We start from the raw sequence: 17,705 nt of genomic DNA, 5'->3' as shown, positions 1-17,705 counted from the left end.
CCATTTCCTCCCATGTTGACTGTATGACTGTAACTTGTTGCTTGTATCCTAAGATTTTTATTAATATTGCTTCCTCATTGCTTATTTGACCCCTATGACAATCATTAAGTGTCGTACCACATGATTCTTGACAAAAGTATATTTTATTTTATGTACGCTGAGAGCATCTGCACCAAGACAAATTCCTTGTGTGTCCAATCACACTTGGCCAATAAAAATTCTATTCTATTCTATTCTATAATAATAATCTTTACATACCTCCAATATGTACTTGACAAAACAAATAAGTAAAATAAATAAGATAGAAACTGCATTTTTTAACCTCCAGCACCATCTTAAATCTCCTGCACCAGTAAAGGAAGCGTGCAGGAGGTTTATGAAAATTAAAAGAAAACGTCCCAAGGAATAGTTGTTTAACGGCGTCATTCCACTTCCCGGGAATTATATAACTGTTGAGGCTTGCTTGGCGCTTTCTGTAACTGGTTGGCACTTCCTTGCGCTGATGCCAATCTCCCTTCGCTTTGTCCTCAGTGCTGAAAGTTACTTTCCGAACAATTCCAAGGGTGGGTCCTTCTTACCTTCCTGTTTTGCATCGCTTCGATCGTTGCCGCGTCCCCATCGCGTTGCGCAGAGGGATTTTTTTACAGGGTGTGTTCCAAAAATAATGCAATTGAATTCCTCGCGCCGCTCCAATTGGTAAGACCGAAGCACTTGGAGTAGTTAAGGGGGGGATGTTAAGCTTTGCCGCGAAACCAGTCTCGGTGCTCTCCAGGCGGTGGAAGTGACGGGACGTCAGTTATTGTAAAACTCTGCGCGCGAAAAAATTGGAATCGGAAATTTCAAGTGAACTTTTGCAATGTATTGAAATTGGACCTGATTATTTGGTCATGTGACTGGGTAGGAGTGGCTTGCCGGCCACGTGATCACATGGGAGTGGCTTGAATGATCATCATCGTTCAAGTGAACGGTAAAGTCCTCGACTTACAACCTTACCAGTGTCGCTCGCTGGGGTGGGACAATTTGCTTCGCGTTTCCTGTGCTCTCCTTCCTGGGTGCCCCCCCCCCACCTCAGGCTGGGTAGCTAGGTGAACGGGTGCTGCCAGAGGCATAAGACCAGACTATCTGCAAGATGGCCTTCTGCCGCATGAATCCCAGCGACCGGTGAGGTCTCACAGAGTTGGTCTCCTTAGGGTCCTATCGACCAAACATGGTCTGCTGGTGGGACCTAAGGGAAGGGCCTTCTCTGTGGGGGGCCCGGCCCTCTGGGATCAGCTCCCGCTGGAGATTTGCACTGCCCCCACATTCCCTGCCTTCCAAAAGAATCTAAAAACACAGCTGCTCTGAGTCTTCGGAGAGGGGCGGCATATAATAATAATAATAATAATAATAATAATAATAATAATAATAATAACAACAACAACAACAACAACAAAAACTATTATTATTATTAGTAGTAGTATTATTATTCTTAGTATTAGTATTAGTATTAGTATTATTATATCAGTACAATACAGCAAATGAGATCACTATGCTGGATTTCGTATTTCATCACCAGTCGGGCGCTTCCCAAGCACCTAGGACTGCGTGATGTAGCGGCGAATTATGTTTGCCAATTATTATTATTATTATTATTATTATTATTATTATTATTATTATTATCTTTGCCGTCAGGCCTGGGTACATTAGACCTTCTCCCGTCTAACGAAATGTTGTTAGCATGATTACTGTATGAATGTGAATGAATGTTTTAAATTAGAAATCCAAGAATTGTTTTAGTATATTAATTGGACAAACTATTACAGTATTATGAATTTTTTGGTATATGTTGTGAGCCGCCTCGAGTCCACGGAGAGGGGCAGCATATCAAGTATAAATAAATAAATAAGTAAGTAAGTAAGTAAGTAAATAAATAAATAAATAAATAAATAAAATGCTGCCAGTGCCGCTTCAACCCATGCCTTCTGCTTGCACCTCAGGCGGGCGGTGGCCGCGTGAGGTTGGAAGGGAGCCGGGCAGGAGAGAGGGAAGCTCGTCCGAGGCCAGGAAGGAGGAAAGAGGAAAAAAGCAAGGAGCGCAGATGCAGCAGCAGCAGCAGGGGAAAAAAGGAGAGCCAAGCCCAGACCAGTAATCCTGGAAGTGACAGCCGCCGATCAGCTGGAGCTGCGCATGCATCTTCATTTCCGCCGGTGGAACTGTGTTCCACCCCGTCCTGCCTGCTGCCCACCCCTGTGCATGTCCCGTCGTGAGATTTAGTGTATGAAGCAAAAATACAAAAAAATTGAAGGGGAAGGACGGCATTGCCCACAGGACTGGCACCATAGCAGCAGAGTGCAAATTGAGCAATCTGACAGCTACTACCAGTGCACCATCCCCTACCATACTACTAGTAACCCACTACTGGTGTAGGTTCTCCTGCTTGAGTATGAGTGGGTTGGACTAGATGACCCACAAGGTCCCTTCCAATCTGGAAAAAAAGAAAGAAAGTGAGCCCACGTAGTTGTAACGTGAACATAAAATTATCGCGGGCTTTTGATAAGGACCAGGAAGTCCTTTATCCCACGAATACCTGACTTCTTATTGGGTGCAGGTTTTAATCCACCTTTGGAGAAGGGGACTTTAGCCTCCTTATCTGTTTCCCTGGATGTTTTGGAATGCAAATACGGTCAATCCAACCCAGGTTGCGTAACGGTTGGTGTAGTAAGTGCGGCATGACACAAGTTCGAATTCTTTCCCGTTTTCTTTGCAGAGCTGTTCAGTTTGCAAGTGCGAAGACTGGTTGCAAAGTTGCTTTTTGTTTTTATTCAATTCCTGCCGTTCGCTGAACAAGGCCCGTTGCTTCATTCGTCCACCTGGACTGGCTGTTGCACAGTGGGGAGAAGGAAGTTAAGCTGAGAGTCCTAAATGGATATAACAATAGTACAAGGAGCAATGGGTAGATACTAAACAAGTAGAGAAGCAACTTAGAACTAAGGAGAAATTTCCTGATAGTGAGAACAATGAACCAGTGGAACAGCTTGCCTCCAGAAGTTGTGAATGCTCCAACTATGTAAAGAAGGACCAGAGGAGACACGATAGCAGCATTCCAATATCTCAGGGGTTTCCCCAAAGAAGAGGGAGTCAACCTATTCTCCAAAGCACCTGAGGGCAGAACAAGAAGCAATGGGTGGAAACTAAACAACGAGAGGAGCAACTTAGAACTAAGGAGAAATTTCCTGACCATGAGAACAATTAATCAGCGTAACAGCTTGCCTCCAGACGTTGTGAATGCTCCAACACTGGAAGTTTTTAAGAAGATGTTGGATAACCATCTGCCTGAAGTAGTGTAGGGTTTCCTGGCTAAGCAGGGGGCTTAATGCATTTGTAGACGTTTGACTGTAGGGTAAGGGGAAAGAGGTCTTCCAGCTAAAAGGAACTGGAGGAGGGGTGGGATTGGAAGGGGAAATTGATGAAACTAGGGAAAAGTTAACAATGGGCCTGGCAGGGGAGGTTGAAGGGTAAAGGGGGAAAGGAGAGAGGGAGGGGAGAGGAGAAGGAAAGGAGGAGAGAGGTGAGAAGAGGAGAAGGAAAGGAAGAGAGAGGTGAGGAGAGGAGAAGGAAAGGAGGAGAGGAGAGGAGAGGAGAAGGAAAGAGGAAAGGAGGAAAAGGAGGCGAGAAAAGAAGAGGCGAGAAGGAAAGGAGGGGAGAGAAGAAGGAGAGAAGGAGAGAGGGAAAGGAGGAGAGAAGGAAAGGAGAGGAAAGGAGGGGAGAAAATAAGAGAGGAGAGGAGGTGAAAAGGAAAGGAGGGGAGGGGAGGAAAGGAGAGGAGATGGAAAAGAGAGGGGAGAGGAGAGGAAAAGGAAAGGAGTGGAGTGAAGAGGAGAGGAGAGGAGAAGAAGAGAGAGAAAGGAGGGGAGAAAAGAGGAGAGGAGAGATGGTGAGAAGGAAAGGAGGGGAGGAAAGGAGAAGGAGAGGAGATGGAAAGGAGAGTGGAGGGGAGAGGAGAAGGAAAGGAGTGGAGCAAAGAGGAAAGGAGAGAAGAAGGAAAGGAGGGGAGAGGGAGGAAAGGTGAAGGAAAGCAGGAGAGAGAAAGGAGATGAGAAGAAAAGGAGGGAAGAAGGAAAGGAGGGGAGAGGGAAGAAAGGTGAAGGAAAGAAGGAGAGAGGAGAAAAGAGGAGGGAAGGAGGGTAGAGGGAAGGGAGGAGAGAGGTGAAGGAAAGAAGGAGGAGAGGAAATCAAGGGAAAGAAAAGGAGATTAGAAAGCAAAAGGAAGAAGGAAGAAGGAAAAGAAGAAGAAAAGGAAGAAGTTAAGAAAAGTTTGAAAAGACACCACGTTGAGCCAAACAGAACAGCCTTGGAAGCGGACCTTCCAAAGGATCTTCTCACCCAAGCTTTTCCCCAAGCCTTCGGTTCCCTTCTAGGATCATCCCCCCCCTGTCCCTCCCATCCCAACTTTTCCGACTGGCCTAAGGGCCCAAGGATTTCCTAGTCTTCTTCCCTACTCCAGAAGCCCTCGGGGTCAACTTTGCCTCCAGCCCAGATGAATCACCGGCCTGCTATGCGCCGAGAGACACCCAATTTCCAGGACAGCACCGTAGACAAGATTCCAGATTCCCCTCCTCTCAGACAGCCCAAAGTGGAAGCTGCACACTCTCATTGTTTTCGGAAAGGAAGAAGCGCCCGTAATTCTAAGCAAAACAAGGACCCGTCAGCTGCCTGTCGGGTGTGGAGCCAAGGACAACAGGGAAGCTTCAGGCCCATCCTCTTGTCTCTCCAAAAGAGTCCCGGAGGCAGCATGGAAATAGTTTTGCAGCTCGCCTTTTGCTGGGGTTTTTTCCCCTGAAAAATCATATTTCTGATTTTTCGGGCAGTCAAGCTGGTAACTACCTTGACTTCTCCAAGACGGCCTGAAACGATGCAGTGGTTTTAATTCTTTTTTTTTCTTCTTCTTCTGCAGCCTTAGGAAAGAGAGGTTAGCTTGATTGATTGCGTTGTATGGTTTTAATGATGGGTTTTAGATGGTTTTAAATATTAGATTTGTTATATTGTTATTATTGTTGCTGTGAGCTGCCCCGAGTCTACGGAGAGGGGCGGCATAAAAATCTAAATTATTATTATTATTATTATTATTATTATTATTATTATTATTTATTAGCTAGCTAGATACAACTCTGAGCTGCATTTGGAGTCTTTTAACATCTGACATCATCATCATCATCATCATCATTATTATTATTATTAATTATTATTATTATTATTATTTATTATTGTTATTATTATTAATAATTATTGGCTAGCTAAATACAACTCTGAGCTGCATTTAGAGTCTTTTAACACCTGACATCATCATCATCATCATCATCATCATCATTATTATTATTATTATTATTATTATTATTATTATTATTATTTATTAGCTAGCTAGCTACACCTCTGAGCTGTTTTTGGAGTCTTTTAACACCTGACATCATCACCTTCATTATTATTATTATTATTATTATTATTATTATTATTATTATTATTATTATTATTATTTATTACTACTACTACTACTACTATTACTATTACTATTACTATTACTACTATTATTATTATTATTATTAATTAGATTTGTATGCCACCCCTCTCCAAAGATTGTTACTATCGCTGTTCTTCTCAGCATGTTGCACATAAGTATATGTGTATTGGCAGTAATGGGCAGCCAAATTTTTTACAGCCACACTCTGGGTGTGGCTTATTTTGTGGGTGTGGCTTAATGGTCATGTGACTGGGTAGGAGTGGCTTGCTGCCCATCTGACCAGGTGGGAGTGGCTTGAACAATCATCATCGTTCAAGTGAACGGTTAAGTCCTCGACTTACAATCTCACCAGTGTCGCTTGCTGGGGTGACAATTTGCTTCGCGTTTCCCGCAGTCTCCTGCCTGGGTCACCCCTCTGCCTCAGGCTGGGTAGCGAGGCGAACAGGGGTTACCAGAAGCATAAATGCACCTCAGGGAGGAGGTGGCCGTGTGAGGCTGGAGGGGAGCCGGGCAGGAGAGAGGGAAGCTCGTCCGAGGCCAGGAAGGAGGAAAGAGGGAAAAAGCAAGGAGCGCAGATGCTGCAGCAGGGGGGAAAAGGGAGAGTAATCCAGGAAGTGACAGCCGCCGATCACCCAGAGCTGTGCACACATTATCATCTATCTGTCTGTCTGTCTGTCTGTCTGTCTGTCTAATCTATCTATCTATCTATCTATCTATCTATCTATCTATCTATCTATCTATCTATCCATCCATCCTTTATTCTTTTCTCCTTCCTCTTCCTTCCTTCCTCCCTCCCTCCCTCCATCCATCCATCCATCCATCCATCCATCTATCTTATCTATCTATCTATCTATCTATCTATCTATCCATCCATCCATCCTTTATTCTTTTCTCCTTCCTCTTCCTTCCTTCCTCCATCCATCCCTCCCTCCCTCCCTCCATCCATCCATCCATCCATCCATCTATCTTATCTATCTATCTATCTTTCTATCTATCTATCTATCTATCTATGTATCTATCTATCTATCTATCTATCTATCTATCTATCATTCTATCATTCTATATATCCATCCATCTATCCATCATTCTATCTGTCTGTCTGTCTGTCTAATCTATCTATCTATCTATCTATCTATCTATCTATCTATCTATCTATCTATCTATCCATCCATCCTTTATTCTTTTCTCCTTCCCCTTCCTTCCTTCCTCCATCCCTCCATCCCTCCCTCCATCCATCCATCCATCCATCCATCCATCCATCCATCCATCCATCCATCCATCCATCCATCCATCCATCCATCCATCCATCCATCCATCTATCTATCTATCTATCTATCTATCTATCTATCTATCTATCTGATAGAAAGATAGATAATCTATCTACCGACCAAACACCTTTCTGTCTTTCTGTCTTTCTGCCTTTCTGTCTTTCTACCTATCTATCTTCATCATCACCTAGCATCCAGCAATCGAGCTGTTATCTATCTACCTCCCTACCTCCCTATCCATCTGATAGGTCCTATCATTTTCGGTCTTCTCTTTTCCATCTTCTATCATCTATTGACATTAGTAAGAAAAGAGTCTTCCAGTGCAGCGATATTCAAATCAGGCAGCTAACTAACTGCTTCTTGTAAGGGAGAATGAAGCAACAGTTAATGCAAAACATTTGTACACATACATTGGCAACCGAGCCTCGGTTTCCATCCTTGCTTTTCAGTGGAAGGGGAGTTCCGTATGTTTGGCTGGGAACCAAGTTTAGAATTGGCCAAACAAAGAATGCAATCGGGTTTTTCTAGCTAATGCTTGCAATTAATTTCCTCCTGTCTGACAACTCTTGACCAAAATGGGTGTTTATTTCATGAAGAAAGAGACCATTCAGTCTGAAATTACTGCTGACTTTTCCCTTCATACACTCATTTTGCTATTCCTTGGCTTAGGAGCATTTTTAACAACCCTTCAAAGTTATAGCAATGCTGAAAAATGGGATTTATGACTGGTTCTCACATTTATGACCAATACAGCATTCCCAACAGTCACGGGATCCATATACAGTGGTACCTCTACTTACGAACTTAATTCGTTCTGTGACCAGGTTCTTAAGTAGAAAAGTTTGTAAGAAGAAGCATTTTTTCCCATAGGTAAAAGCAAATAGTGAGTGCGATTGGGGAAACCACAGGGAGGGTGGAGGCCCTGTTTCCTCCCAAGAGATTCCTGGAGAGGCCCCATGGAGGCTTCTCCCTGCCTTTTCCAGCCCTGTTGCCTCCCAGTAGATTCCTAGAGAGGCTCCACGGAAGCTTCTCCCTGCCTTTTCCAGCCCTGTTTCCTCTCAGGAGATTCCTAGAGATGCCCCACGGAGGCTTCTCACCACCTTTTCCGGCTCTGTTTCCGCCCAGGAGATTCCTAGAGAGGCTCCACGGAGGCTTCTCCCTGCCTTTCCCAGCCTTGTTTCCTCCCAGGAGATTCCTAGAGAGGCCCCACAGAGGCTTCTCCCTGCCTTTCTCAGCCCTGTTTCCTCTCAGGAGATTCCTGGAGATGGCCCACGGAGGCTTCTCCCTGCCTTTTCCGGCCCTGTTTCCTCCCAGGAGATTCCTAGAGAGGCCCCACAGAGGCTTCTCCCTGCTTTTTCCTATTACAGTTTTGGAGGTTCGGGTTTGTACGTGGAAAATGGTTCTTGAGAAGAGGCAAAAAAATCTTGAACCCCCGGTTCTTATCTAGAAAAGTCGGTAAGTAGAGGTGTTCTTAGGTAGAATGCCTCTACTTACCGCTGTATATGCATTTAAGAATCTATCTTCTCCATTGCACACAGATCCATATACATATATGTCTAACCTGCAATCTAATCTAACTTTGATCTCTTTTGACAGCCTGCTTAAGTCTCCACGATACGTAATTTGAGGGAACGCCGGAAGAAAAGAAGCATAAGGGGTCCAAGTAGCAGGAGGAACAGCTACAACGTCTTTGCAACTAGGTGAAGAAGCATGGGGTGTAATCAGCGTTGCGGCTTGATGACTGTGGCAGTCATTGGAGCCGTGCTGGCCATCCTCGGAGGAATTTTGATCCCGGTCGGAAATCACTTGGTTGAGAAAACAATAAAAAAGGTAAGAGACCTCCGCCGTTCCGTCTCTTTCTGCATCATTTCTGGCCTTTCTTATCTTCCTCCTTAACGTTGAATTGAATTGATTTATTTTATTATTTATTATTTGGATTTGTATGCCGCCCCTCTCCGAAAACTCGGGGCGGCTCACAACAAGTGAAAAGACAATCCAATACATAATCCAGTTAATTAAAATATTATAAATTTAAGAAAAACCCCTATACTAACATACACACACACACACAAGCATACCATATATAAATTCAACGTGCCCAGGGGAAGATGTTTAGTTTCCCCATGCCTGACGGCAAAGGTGGGTTTTGAGGAGTTTACGGAAGGCAGGAAGAGTAGGGGCAGTTCTGATCTCTGATCTGAATGAAGCTGAAAATTTGGGCGCATCTTATAGTCCAAATGTAGCTTTTTCGAAGCTTTTTTGCCCAGCCCTAATGAGCTGGTAATGATCTTTCTGGTTTTCTACTCCCTCCAAATAAGTTTTTCCCCCCCAGCCCTAAGTCTTTGCAGGCTTGTTTTCATTGCTACTCCCTCTGAAAAGGGTTTTTTTCAGCCCTAATCAGGGGATGAAATAATCAGGACTCTTAGACACATGAATACCTGGTCCTTCCCCAAAACTAAGGTGCGTCTTGTACTCCAAAAAAGGAAGAAGGGGGGGAAGGGAGGGAGGGAGGGAAGGAAGGAAGGACTAGAAATAAAAGACAGGAAGAAAAGAGGGAAAGAAGGGAAGGATGGTGAGAAGGAGGAGAGGAACAGTGATGGGGAAAGGAAGGAAGGAAGGAAAGAAGGAAGGAGGGAGGGAGGAAGGAAAGAAGGAAAGAAGGAAGGAGGGAGGGAGGAAGGAAAGAAGGAAAGAAGGAAGGAGGGAGGAAGGAAGGGAGGAAGGAAGGAAAGAAGGAAGGAAGGAGGGAGGGAGGAAGGAAGGAAGGAAGGAAGGAAGGTAGGAAGGAAGGAAGGAAGGAGTGATTTTGCTGAGAAGGCTGTTCTGCGGATACCCTTGGATCTCCTCCCTTACCACATGGTCCAACCTGGACAGGCATACTCAACATGGAGACAATGACCTGGAAGGTCATCGGCACCATCAGCACTTCCATGTAGGATGGATTCACTCTTTGTCAGTTCCTCCTTTCCATTCTCTCATTATTATTCCTCCTCCTCTTCCTGTGATAGATAGATGCCTTTGGATATAGGTAGATATAGGTCCCTTCTAACCTTGATGAAGTCACCTACTTTGGTAATGAAATGTCTGCAGGAAAACTCAGAGCACCAAGGACTGCACAGATGATGATGATGATGATGATGATGATGATGATGATACTAATAATAATGATAATAATAATAATGATAACAACAACAACAATAATAAAATCTTCTTCTTCTTCTTCTTCTTCTTCTTCTTCTTCTTCTTCTTCTTCTTCTCCTTCTCCTCCTCCTCCTCCTTTCTTCTTCTTCTTCTTCTTCTTCTTCTTCTCCTCCTTCCTTCTTCTTCTTCTTCTTTCTTCTTCTTCTTCGTCCTGCTCTTCCTTCTTCTTCTTCTTCTTCTTCTCCTCCTCCTCCTCCTTCTTTCTTCTTCTTCTTCTTCTTCTTCTTCTTCTTCTCCTCCTTCCTTCTTCTTCTTTCTTCTTCTTCTTCGTCCTGCTCTTCCTTCTTCTTCTTCTTCTTCTTCTTCTTCTTCTTCTTCTTCTTCTTCTTCTTCTTCTTCTTCTTCTTCTCCTTCTCCTCCTTTCTTCTTCTTCTTCTTCTTCTTCTCCTTCTCCTTCTCCTCCTTCTCCATCTTCTTCTTCTTCCTGGTAGGTATATGTCTATCAGTATCATCAGAACATGATGATACCAATCAATCAAGGACCACCCATGCTGGTTTCCTAAAGGTCAAAAAAGAATGAGATAAAGGATTGTGACTTTGGAAGGCCCTTAAAAACCCCCACTAACATTGACTGGAAACATCTGCTCAAGAAAAGAGCAGAACCCCTTTTAAGCAACACAATTTTTAAAAAATTATTATTATTATTATTGTAGAATACATCTGAGACTAATGCAGGATACGCCCTGTTCTCTGGGCAAAATCCAGCCCCAAATATCCCAGCCGCTATTCATTTTTTCACATCTCATGCTTGGAATTTAGAGTTCTAGCCCCCCAAAGTAAATTCAACTATTTCTGGATTCATTTCTTCTCCCTTCTGCTTGACCCAGGGTCAGACCACATGAATCAGACGTGGGATTCAGCAGATACTGACCAGTTCTGGAGAACTGGGAGTGGAAATTTTGAGGACAGTGACACCTCATCTTACAAACGCCTCGTCATACAAATGCTTCGAGATACAAACCCAGGGTTTAAGTTATTTTTGCCTCTTCTTACAAACTATTTTCACCTTACAAACCCACCAACGCTGCTGGGATGCCCCACCTCCAGACTTCCGTTGCCAGCGAAGCACCTGTTTTTGCGCTGCTGGGATTCCCCTAAGGCTCCCCTCCATGGGAAACCCCATCTCCGGACTTCCATGTTTTTGTGATGCTGCAGGGGAATCCCAGCAGGGGAATCCAGCAGCGCAAAAATGGGCACTTCGCTGGCAACGGAAGTCCAGAGGTGGGGTTTCCCAGCGAGGGGAGCCTCAGTGAAATCGCAGCATTGCAAAAACACAGAGGTCCGGAGGTGGGGTTTCGAGGACTTTGGTGTTTTTGCGATGCTGCGTTGCCAGCGAAGCGCTCGTTTTTGCGATGCTGGGATTCCCCTGCAGCATCACAAAAACACAGAAGTATGGAGGTGGGGTTTCCCATGGAGGGGAGCCTCAGGGGAATCCCAGCAGTGCAAAAACAGGCGCTTCGGCTGGCAAAAGGGGTGAATTTTGGGCTTGCACGTATTAATCACTTTTCCATCGATTCCTATGGGAAACATTGTTTCGTCTTACAAACTTTTCACCTTAAGAACCTCGTCCGGGAACCAATTGAGTTTGTAAGACGAGGTATTACTGTAGTTCACGTCCTTGGTTCCCAACCTGTCACGTTGCCCATTCAGATTGTGCCAGCATGGCCAGTCCTCCTTCCACTTCCGACCAGGTGGATGGGCATAGGATGTCTTTGAACCACTTGAAAGAAGTCTTTGTGGCTGCATCTGTTTCCTCATGAAAATCAGCCCTTGCAAGTTCCCATCAACATCAATCTTTCCATAGATAGTGTGGCAAGCCGTTAATTTATCACCAACATGTGTTTCTTCTCCATGAGGTTCCTGACTCTAGCAAAGGTATTTGTTCCTAGCCACAATTTCCTCTTGAGGACTTTGAAAGAAACCCAACAGCTTTCTGAACTTCAGAGAGCTGCAAAAACGTCCCGACTGAAACCAAAGGCTTCTCTGAATTTTTCTTCTAACCACCGTTGATAGGTAACGTCGCGTGGTCTTACAATCAGATTCATTATCTGAACACCAGCTTTCACAGTTTGGTACAACTGTGTCCCACCACCTAGTTTATTTATTTATTTATTTATTATTTATTTGTTGGACTTGTATGCCGCCCCTCTCCGAAGACTCGTTGGGTTTCCTGAAATGTTATCATGAAAGGAAAATGTAGAGAACCTCCAGAAATGTTTCCCGGTTTCCTGTTTTCCTTGGCCAGTTCGACTGTTAAAATGGAGTGTTCATGGAGTGCAAACCCGTTTAGAGAGTCTGTGAGCTCCAAAGTCACAACTCAGTTAGATACAGATTGACAGAGTTGGAAGGACCTAGTAGGACATCTTGTCCAACTGCTCACCCAAGTAGGGGACCCTACAACATTTCTGACAGATGGCAATCGCCCACAAGATCATATGCTGCAACGTCCTGCCTGTCGCCGACTACTTCAGCTTCAACCACAACAACACAAGAGCACACAACAGATTTAAACTTAATATTAACCGCTCCAAACTTGACTGTAAAAAATATGACTTCAGTAACCGAGTTGTCGAAGCGTGGAACTCATTACCGGACTCCATAGTGTCATCCCCAAACCCCCAACACTTTACCCTAAGATTATCTACGGTTGACCTCTCCAGATTCCTAAGAGGTCAGTAAGGGGCGAGTACAATTGCACTAGAGTGCCTTCCGTCCCCTGTCCTATTGCTCTCCTATATCTCCTATACCTTTCTTCTATTCCTATATCTCTTCTTCTATTCTTTCATTGATATGTTTTATTACTAAATCTGCTTTTCTATTATTTCATAGATATATTTTACTATGAGTATCTCCTCTATAACCTTCATCATGTATTTTACTATGTGTATATAGATATATACCCACTAAAACCCTCATTGTGTATTGGACAAAATAAATAAATAAATCAAAGTCTCTTCTTGAAATTAATATTATTATTATTATTATGTCAGTACAACACAGCAAACGAGATCACTATGCTGGATTTCGTATTTCATTACCAGTCGGGCGCTTCCCAAGCACCTAGGACTGCGTGATGTAGCGATGAATTATGTTTGCCGATCCCAGTAAAGCGGCCTTTTGCAATTGACAGATGGAGATTTTGTCAATTCTGGTGGTTTTCAAATGTCCGCTGAGATCCTTTGGCCCTGCGCCCAGCGTGCCAAGTACCACTGGGACCACTTTCACTGGCTTATGCCAGAGTCGTTGCAGCTCGATTTTCAGATCTCCGTATTTCACTAATTTCTCTAGCTGCTTCTCCTCAATTCTGCTGTCTCCTGGGATTGCAATGTCGATGATCCATACTTTCTTTTTCTCCACGATCACAATGTCTGGTGTGTTATGCTTCAGAATTCGGTCAGTCTGAAGTCGGAAGTCCCACAGTAGTTTTGCTTGCTCATTTTCGACCAATTTTTCGGGCTTATGATCCCACCAGTTCTTTGCCACTGGTAAATGGTAGTTCCGGCACAAGTTCCAGTGGATCATCTATGCCACAGCATCATGTCTATGCTTGTAGTCAGTCTGTGCGATCTTTTAGCAGCAGCTGAGTATGTGATCGATTGTTTCATCTGTTTCTTTACAGAGTCTGCACTTTGGATCGTCTGTTGATTTTTCAATTCTGGCTTTGACAGCATTTGTTCTAATGGCCTGTTCTTGTGCCGCCAGTATTAGACCTTCTGTCTCCTTTTTGAGTGTTCCACTGGCTATGACCAGGTCTTTTCTTTATCCACTTTGCCTTCAATCTTCTCCAAGAACTGGCCATGCAATGCTTTGTTCCGCCAACTGTCCATACGACATTGAGTTACAGTTTTTCTGTACTGGTCCTTACAGAAAAACTGTAACTCAGTGTTGTATGGACGGCTGGTGGACAGCTATGGACAGATATTGGAACACTGCTATCATGTCTTTCCCCGGTCCTTCTTTTCATTAAATTATTATTATTATTATTATTATTATTATTATTATTATTATTATTATTATTATTATTATTGCTCTTGCTATTGCTGTTGTTGTTGTTGTTATTGTTGTTATTATTATTATTATTATTATTATTATTATTATTATTATTATTACGTCTCCCTTGGTCCTTCTCTTCACTACACCAGCCATGTCCAGTTCCTGCAAACATTCTTCTTCATATTACACTGCTCAAAAAAAAAAAAAAAGGGAACCCTTAAACAACACAATATAACTCAAAGTCAATAAAACTTCTGTGAAATCAAACTGTCCACTTAGGAAGCAACACTGTTTGACCATCAACTTCACCTGCTGTTGTGCACATTCAACATTGTACAGAGCAAATTATTCAATGAGAACATTTCATTCATTCAGATTTAGGATGTGTACTTTTATTTCATTCATTCGGATGCAGGATGAGTGTAGGATTTAGGATGTGTACTTTTATTTTTTCTGAGCAGTATATTAAACCAGCATTTGAACACACAGTTCTAAATATAGCAATCACACAGACAAACCACAAGTAGCAATGAATAGCAGAGAATAGCAAAGAGAGAGAGAGAGAGAGAGAGAATGAGAGAGAGGTATTCAATGAGAATATTCCATTCATTCCGATCTAGGATGGGTTCTTTGAGGGTTCCCTTTATTTTTTTGAGCAGTGTATTTTAGCTTCCAGTCCCCTAATCCAGTGTTTCCCAACCTTGGCAACTTGGAGATATCTGGACTTCAACTCCCAGAATTCCCCAGCCAGCATTTGCTGGCTGGGGAATTCTGGGAGTTGAAGTCCAAATATCTTCAAGTTGCCAAGGTTGGGAAACACTGCCCTAATCCATCCTGCCTGTTCTTCTCTGCACTCTTTCTAAGAGTTTCAACATTGTTTTGTATAGTGTATTCTGGGTGTTATTCCATTGTGTTATTTTGTTATTGTCTGTAAGCCACCGAAGGAAAGAAAAAAAAAAGAGATATAAATCTGTCTGGTTTCACACCGCCCAAGATTTCGCGGCAGACGGTAGCACCTCCCTTCACGCCGTCTGCCTTTCAGCCGTCTCGCAAATATGACAGGCATCTCGGTTTAATCTTCGATCTCCTTCAAGCCGGAACGCTCAACGGTGTTTCGAAAGACATGTTCTCTGTGAACTGCGTCATTTAAAAAAGCCCGTCGAAGCCGTACATCCAGGAGGCCAGCCTGTCGGAAAAAACCCATCTTGCCAAAACCGCACCACACGTGTTTGTGGTTCACCAGGTGCAGTTTGGCTTCTGTTCTCTCCTTTAGCAATTATTCCAGTTCTCCTTATGAGCAAAGCGCTTAAGGGATCATTAAGGCATAATAGATGAGTCTGCATATTTTTCTCCAGCTAAATGGGGTTGCTTCACTTGTGAACTCTGGGCCGGTGAGAATTACAATCACTTGGCTTCAACTTTTACAATCTTGTTTTGTTTTTTTTTAATAAATTTTTTATTGATTTTAAAAGTTTACATAAAACAAACATATAACAGTGCACAGTGCATGTGCCCATCACCTAACAACAACACACACCCCATCACCCCCACCACCCGTACAAGAGGATTCAAGAAAAAAAAAATTTAATTGTTTATCTATTATTCCTTGGCTCTATCTTGATCAAGTATTACTAAAAGAGTGATTGCAATTTATTTTTCATATTTACATCACAGATTCTACTTAACATATACTCTTTTACCTTGTTCCATCGCACCATCAGCTTCTCCAATTTATTCTTATCAAAATTATTTAATCTTATTTCCATAATTTCAAAATGTATGTGGTCCACCATATACCAGTACCAATTTTGTAGTGTCCATTTTGTAGAATCTTTTACAATCTTGGAGGCTCAGCCTGGCTTCGGAAGAAACGGATGAACTTAGCTTCTTGTCATCATTATTATTATTTATTATTATTATTTATTAGATTTGTATGCAGCCCCTCTCCGTAGACTCATTAGTAGACCATGTGGCTGACATGGACAAAATATAGCAGCAACAACAACAACAAAAACAACAAACAACAATAACAGAGTTGGAGGTCATCCTCAATCTGAGTATTGTATTGGCAGTTCTGTGTTAGCAAAAACTTCAGAAGAGAAGGATTTAGGGGTCGTGATTTCTGACAGTCTCCAAATGGGTGAGCAGTGCAGTCAGGCGGTAGGGAAAGCAAGTAGGATGCTTGGCTGCATAGCTAGAGGTATAACATAGAAACATAGAAACATAGAAGACTGGCGGCAGAAAAAGACCTCCTGGTCCATCTAGTCTGCCCTTATACTATTTCCTGTATTTTATCTTAGGATGGATCTATGTTTATCCCAGGCATGTTTAAATTCAGTTCCTATGGATTTACCAACCACGTCTGCTGGAAGTTTGCTCCAAGGATCTACTACTCTTTCAGTGAAATAATATTTTCTCACGTTGCTTTTGATCTTTCCCCCAACTAACTTCAGATTGTGTCCCCTTGTTCTTGTGTTCACTTTCCTATTAAAAACACTTTCTTCCTGAGCCTTATTTAACCCTTGAACATATTTAAATGTTTCGATCATGTCCCCCCTTTTCCTTCTGTCCTCCGGACTCTACAGATTGAGTTCATGAAGTCTTTCCTGATACGTTTTATGCTTAAGACCTTCCACCATTCTTGTAGCCCGTCTTTGGACCCGTTCAATTTTGTCAATATCTTTTTGTAGGTGAGGTCTCCAGAACTGAACACAGTATTCCAAGTGTGGTCTCACCAGCGCTCTATATAGCGGGATCATAATTTCCCTCTTCTTGCTTGTTATACCTCTAGCTATACAGCCCCTCTCTGTAGACTTATTATTATTTATTATTATTATTTATTAGATTTGTATGCAGCCCCTCTCCGTAGACTCATTAGTAGACCATATGGCTGACATGGACAAAATATAGCAACAACAACAACAACAACCAAACAAACAACAATAACAGAGTTGGAAGGGCCTTGGAGGTCATCGTCAATCTGAGTATTGCATTGGCAGTTCTGTGTTAGCAAAAACTTCAGAAGAGAAGGATTTAGGGGTCGTGATTTCTGACAGTCTCAAAATGGGTGAGCAGTGCAGTCAGGCGGTAGGGAAAACAAGTAGGATGCTTGGCTGCATAGCTAGAGGTAGAACAAGCAGGAAGAGGGAGATTGTGATCCCGCTGTATAGAGCGCTGGTGAGACCCCATTTGGAATAATTCTGTGTTCAGTTCTGGAGACCTCACCTACAAAAAGAGATGGATAAAATTGAACGGGTCCAAAGACGGGCTGCAAAAATGGTGGAAGGTCTTAAGCATCAAACTTATCAGGAAAGACTTCATGAACTCCATCAGTATAGTCTGGAGGACAGAAGGAAAAGGGGGGGACATGATCGAAACATTTAAATACGTGAAAGGGTTAAATATAGTTCAGGAGGGAAGTGTTCTTAATAGGAAAGTGAACACAAGAGCAAGAGGGCACAATCTGAGGTTAGTTGGGGGAAAGATCAGAAGCAACATGAGAAAATATGATTTGACTGAAAGAGTACTAGATGCTTGGAACAAACTTCCAGCAGACGTGGTTGGTCAATCCACAGTCACTGAATGTAAACCTGCCTGGGATAAACATAGATCCATCCTAAGATAAACTACGGGAAATAGTATAAGGGCAGACTAGATGGACCATGAGGTCTTTTTCTGCCGTCAGTCTTCTATGTTTCTATGTTTCTATAATAGATAAATTCATAATTTAGAATTGTCTCTAATTTGTG

General features: G+C 42.9%; 1 protein-coding gene across 5 annotated transcripts in view; it reads left to right on the top strand.

The window, feature by feature from the left end:
• The window catches only part of LOC139169220 (platelet glycoprotein 4-like), a 90,438-nt gene that overhangs the window by 35,826 nt on the left and 36,907 nt on the right, over positions 1-17,705 (top strand). For 4 of the 5 annotated variants that reach the window (XM_070755094.1, XM_070755098.1, XM_070755096.1 and 1 more), the window contains exon 2: positions 8,359-8,592. In XM_070755094.1, coding sequence (XP_070611195.1) covers positions 8,473-8,592 — 120 coding nt within the window. In that variant the 5' untranslated portion in view covers positions 8,359-8,472. Of the gene's footprint in view, positions 1-4,449; positions 4,949-8,358; positions 8,593-17,705 lie in introns of those variants that run through there. The other variant, XM_070755095.1, reaches the window with a different exon arrangement.

Source organism: Erythrolamprus reginae, chromosome 6, assembly GCF_031021105.1.
Source record: "Erythrolamprus reginae isolate rEryReg1 chromosome 6, rEryReg1.hap1, whole genome shotgun sequence".
NCBI classification, from domain to species: domain Eukaryota; kingdom Metazoa; phylum Chordata; class Lepidosauria; order Squamata; family Dipsadidae; genus Erythrolamprus; species Erythrolamprus reginae.
This window is presented reverse-complemented; position numbering and strand designations above follow the sequence as displayed.